The sequence below is a fragment of the Bison bison genome, unplaced genomic scaffold, assembly GCF_000754665.1.
Source record: "Bison bison bison isolate TAMUID 2011002044 unplaced genomic scaffold, Bison_UMD1.0 scf7180017864181, whole genome shotgun sequence".
NCBI classification, from domain to species: domain Eukaryota; kingdom Metazoa; phylum Chordata; class Mammalia; order Artiodactyla; family Bovidae; genus Bison; species Bison bison.
The window spans coordinates 9,215,298-9,221,029 of record NW_011494753.1 but is presented as its reverse complement, the minus strand read 5'-3'; the positions used below and the strand labels follow the sequence as shown (position 1 = coordinate 9,221,029).

Genomic DNA, 5,732 nt, shown 5'->3' with positions numbered 1-5,732 from the left:
GCGGCTGCCACTGTTGCTAAAAGCCCCGGGCCAGGGGCACAGGCAGGGCAGCCACTTGGAGAGTCTATGCCAGTGACCCCCAAGCACCTCCCTGGGCTGGGACCATGCAGGGCTGCCTGCTCGGTGTTACAGGCTGACGCCACCCCCACCCCGACACCCACACACCCAATCCCATCACTCACTCATCACCTTTTGGCCTTTGCAGATGCTTGACCTTCTCTCCTTGGACTCCCTCCTCATTCTAGGGGGTCCACACACGCCAGACTTGATGCCACCTCCACACTTTTGCTCAGGAGGTTTTCCCACCCAGAATAACAGCCTCCCTCCCTTCAACCTGCCAGACCTTTCTCTCAGAGGCTTTCTCTAGTCCTGCTTCCTTCAGGCAGGCTTTTCTGATCACCCGTGGGAGTGTCTCAGACAGTCCCTTGTTTGGGGGCTATCGTTAATGCTGTCTCGTTTTGTCATTTAAATACTAGCCACAAGTGTGCCCTGGAGCCTGGCTTAGTCCCCCAGATGCCCTGTTGAAGACCTGCTGTGGCTGCTGCAAGGGGCTGGGACACCAATGCAGGACAGAGAGGGGCTGGTGACAAGGACAGAGGTCACATCTAATTTGGCATCTAGAACACCACCAGCCATGGGTGAGAACACTGGTATAATTGTTGAGGAAGAGTTTCCCCATGATGAATCAAGTGTCTTAAAATATGCATGTCCTTTAATTCAACAGTTCTATTTTGGGTACTTGTTCTAAGGAAATAATTTAAGATACAGAGCTATGTATCAAAGATTATTTGATGCAGTTTATTGGACAAATGGGAAGGGAGAAACCAGGATGCTTGGACATGACAGAATGTCCTGCAGCTACTACAAATGGGTAATTAATATTACTTAGGACTCTGGATATGCTCAGGTTTTAATGGTAAATGTGAAAAAAAAAAAAAAAAGCAAGATGACAATTACATGGCAATTATAAACAAAATAGGCATAGGAAAAAAAAAAAACTGTCAATAAAAAGAGGTAATTCCCTGGCAGTCCAGTGGTTAGGATCACAGGGGGCATGAGTTTGATCCCTGGTTGGGGAACCAAGATCCTGCAAGATTCACAGTGCAGCCAAAAAAAAAAAAAAACCTAGAAAGGAACATGCAGTATTATGAACAGTTGTCTCTAATGTAGGAATTCAGGTTTTATTTCATCTTTCTGATTTTCTGTATTTTTCCAAAACTGTGTGTTGATTTCATAATCAGGACAAATCTCTGTGACGTATGCAGACATGTACACAACCTGATGTCTGAACATTCCTTGATTCGGGAGAAGCTGTGACCCCACCACCTACTCCCACCTTCTCCTTGCAGCTGTCCAAGCCTAGGGGATCCCCGGAGCTGCTCCTGTGGCATCAGTCCTTCCTTTTCCAAAACCAAGATGGGGCCACCAACTTCTCAGAGGACACAGCCCTGGTGCTGGAGTACTGCCCCTCGTCTTCAAGTGAGTGACCTCCATTGCCACCTCGGGAAGCCACACACTGGGACACATGTATGAAAGAGTGTTCAGACCATCCTGCCTCTGCCTCCTGTGGGGATGGGTGAAGGGGTCCCAAGACGGCCTCCAGTGTACGCAGACAGATTGGGGAGCACACTGGGGCCTGGGCCAGGACACACGGGCCCTATTCCCATACTAGACCCATGTGTTTATTGCACCACCACCTGCCTCCAGTTGAGTCTGTCAGTGACGAGGGAGGAGAGGAACCCTTAGACCTCACAGCCTTGCGGGCAGGGATACAGGATTAAGAGACCAGCTGATCCACAGTCAATTCCACACCATCGGACTGAAGCCCCCAAAGCGCAGAGCCAAGGGAGAGCTACATACACACCTCGAGACATGGAATATGCTTAGAGTTGGCCTTGCACTCAGGAAGCCCTGAAGGGCAGAGGAGGAGACTGTGCAGGGAAAGGTCAGGAGGCAAGAAATTGGTGGGTGGTGAGGGATGGTAGAATTAGATGTCAGGTACTAAAGGAGGCTTCCCTGGGGGCTCAGTGGTAAAGAATCTGCCTGCAGTGCAGGAGACACAGGCAACGCTGGTTGGAACCCTGGGTCAGAAAGATCCCCTGGAGAAGGAAATGGCAACCCACTCAGGTATTCTTGCCTGGAGATTCCCAGCTGGAAGTAAGCTGGGCAGGCTACAGTCCATAGGATCGCAAAGAGTCAGACACGACTGAAGCAGCTTAGCACTCAGCACTGACCAAAAGAGGGGCCCCAGTGGGGCCTCAGATGCTGGGATCCAAGAAGCCTGGGCTGGGGGCTTTGGTGGGAGCCCAGTTGATCTTCCACCACAGTGAAAAGCAGTGAATCATGGACCCTTAACATACTCCTGGGCATCTCCGTGTTGCCACTAAAGAGCCGTTTGTACCACAAGATGCTGACAGGGAAAGGCCTGAATGGACTGTGCATAGAGAAGCTCCCCATCACTGTGAGTAGCCCCCTGGCTCGTCCCCTGGACAGAGTCCATGGCTGGTCCCCCTAGCCTCACCCATCCCCAACCTGCTCCTCCTTGCCCCAACAACAGAGCAAATCTGGCTTCTCCAGCAACTTCCAGCAGGGCCTCCACCAGGGCATCTGACCACTGTCAGATGTGAGGAGTACTTCCAACACCAAAACTCAGTCTTGCCCCTGGGCTAGTGATGAAATTGCCCCTGAGCAACATGGGAGAAGCACAGGGAAGCCCTGGGGGAGAGCAGACTTTTAACCAGCCAGTGCAGTGCAGTTCAGTTCAGTTCAGTCTCTCAGTCGTGTCCGACTCTTGGCGACCCCATGAATCGCAGCATGCCAGGCCTCCCTGTCCATCACCATCTCCCGGAGTTCACTCAAACTCACATCCATCGAGTCGGTGATGCCATCCAGCCATCTCATCCTCTGTCGTCCCCTTCTCCTCCTGCCCCCAATCCCTCCCAGCATCAGAGTCTTTTCCAATGAGTCAACACTTCGCATGAGGTGGTCAAAGTACTGGAGTTTCAGCTTTAGCATCATTCCTTCCAAAGAACACCCAGGGCTGATCTCCTTCAGAATGGACTGGTTGGATCTTCTTTCAGTCCAAGGGACTCTCAAGAGTCTTCTCCAACACCACAGTTCAAAAGCATCAATTCTTTGGTCTCCAGCCAGACCTGAGTTCAAATCTTGAGTTGCCCTAGTCCTCACAGTAGAACCTGGGACAGTTTACTTAACTTCTCTGAACCTATAGAGCACCCATCTCTAAAATGGAAACAGCATGCTGGATATGATTTCTCTGTATATCATGAGAGTCTGGAGCCAGACTGTCTGGTTCTAGTATTTATCAGCTTACAGGACCATGGAAAAATTACTTGATCTCAGTGCCTTAGTTTCCCTATCTATAAAATGGGTTCATAATAATAGTACTTTTCTCATATGGTTGCTATGAGTTTTGTTTTGTTTTTGAGGAAACACCTGCATAACACTTAGAATAGAATAAATACTCAATAATAACGAGTTATCATCATCACCGTCTATTTCTATGCCATGTTTTTCCCTAAAAGACTATGGTCAAGGGACTTCCCTTGTTGGTCCAGTGGTTAAGACTCTGAGCTTCCAAAGCAGAGGGCTTGGGTTCGATCCCTGATCAGAAAACTAAGATCCCACATGTGGCATGGCCAAAAAATTAAACTCATAAAAAACAAAGAAGCACAATTTGGCAACCAAAAGTAATTTTAAAAAGATATCTTGGCCACCCTGACATAATAGATAGTGTTAGGTGCTCAGTCATGTCTGACTCTGCAGCCCCACGGACTGTAGCCCACCAGGCTCTCTGTCCATGGAATCCTCCAGGCAAGAATGGAGTGGGTAGTTACGAACAGACCTCAACAAATTAGAGCTTCCCCGTTCCACCAGGAGGCAAGCCTGAAGGAGCCAGTCAGCTCTCCTGCGGGCTTGGGCTCGGCGGGGTATGGAAGCAGTTAGGGTGAGCAGAGGTGGGAGACCAGCTCCTGCCTCTCTTCCACCCTCTGGGCACAGCCTCCACCAGGCACCATCCTAGGGAACCTGGGACAGTGGGCAGAGCAGTGACAGCAGCTGCCTGTCCTGGCCAGTGCGGCCGACGGTTCCCTTTACCTCCCCCAGGACACCAAGCTGAAAATCATAAATAGTGAGGCCCCCGCGATGGATCTCTCCTTCCAGCTGCTTTCCTCTGATGTAAGACCATAGTCAGGGAAAGCTCAGGGCCTGGCAGCCCACATGCCAGCTCGTGTGGCCTCTCAACCGGTTGCAACCTCCTTCTCAATTGCTGACCTTGTTCAGGAGCTTTTGGAAGGAGGGGGCTACTGTTCCTGAGGGTGAGTTTAGGCTTGAAAAAAAAACAGATTAGGAAGAAAGAGTTGAGAACAGAGGGCCACTCAGACCTGGGAGTCAGCCTCTAACTCCTCCCACGCCAAGCCTGGCTCCCTGGGATCGAGATGCCACAAGAGTGAATGAACTAGGATATTCGCTTCTGTCACTGTGTAAAAAACTACCACAAACTTAGTGGCTTAAAGCGACACCAACATAAGAGCTCACACTTCTGTAGGTAGGCAGTCCAATACAGCAAGGCTGAAATCAGCATACAGGATGTGGCAGAGTCCTATTCCCATCCAGAGGCTCTGAGGAAGAGAGCACTTCCAGGCTCACTGAGGTTGTCATCAGAATCCAGTTCCCTGCAGCTGCAGGACTAAGGTCCCGTTCCCTCGCTGGCTGGGCTCAGCCAGGGGCCTCTCTCAACTCCTGAAGGGCACCCACATTCCTTCTCACAATGCCTCCTCCATCTTTACGCCAGTCCGCATGTCAAGCCCCCTTCCCACAGCAAAGCACTCTGACTTTCTCCTCTGTCGGCAGCCAGAGAAAACGCTCTGTTTTTAAAGGGGCTCCTGTGATTCGATCAGGCTTCTGCTAATGTCCTATATTGAGGTCCGCGGTGCCACGTGACATAATTTTAGGAATGATAGCTCACCATATTCACAGGTTTCGGGGCTTAGGGTGTGGAATCTTGGAGGCTTGTTTTTGGAACCCTGCCCACTGCAGCTGAGTTGGCCTGAGTAGAAAAACCCCAGGGGCTGAGCCCTGTCTGATGGACGGGTTCTCTCCCTCCACCAGCTGTACCTGAGCTCTGAGTCCAGCTTGAACCTGGGTCGCTTGGCTCCAGGGCACATGATAGGCTGGATTCTTTCCACTTTTCCCTCTGAGGTGCTGAGAGAGGCAGGAGGTTGGAACTTGGGCAGTTTAGGACCATGAACCCTGGAAATGCTTGCAGGGGGCTGATGGCTGAATCAGCCCACTCCTGCTGGCTTCCCAGGCTAGGAGAAATAGCCACCTGCTCTAGGGTAATACTTGGCCCTGTGACTTTACCTGTGAAGAACCCAGGGACTTCCTTGTGGGAGCATCTGAGGGGGTATCTGGGAAGGTACCAGCCCCAAAGTGTCTCCCCACAAGCCCTCTGGTGAGTGCTGGAAACCTCCCATTGCACTCCCCACTGTGCAATGTTCCGCATCACCTTCTCAGAGTCTCCTCTGGTTCTTGGTCACAGAAGGTTTGTTAGATACCACCTGATGTCCACCCCACCACCACCACCACCACCACCAAACCAGGGACAGATGGCGAAGTTACCAAGAGGGGAGGACACAGAAGCAACAAAAGAACCCAAGGAAGGGGAAGCAAAGTCCTCGGAGAAAAATGTCCCAGACTGGAGCGTAAACCTCCCA

General features: G+C 51.1%; 1 protein-coding gene across 1 annotated transcript in view; it reads left to right on the top strand.

Annotated features, from left to right (window-relative positions):
* Positions 1-5,732, top strand: part of CCDC33 (coiled-coil domain containing 33) — a 94,704-nt gene that overhangs the window by 30,299 nt on the left and 58,673 nt on the right. Inside the window, 3 exon segments of the mRNA XM_010843413.1 lie at positions 1,350-1,479; positions 2,328-2,461; positions 4,123-4,192. Coding sequence (XP_010841715.1) covers positions 1,350-1,479; positions 2,328-2,461; positions 4,123-4,192 — 334 coding nt within the window.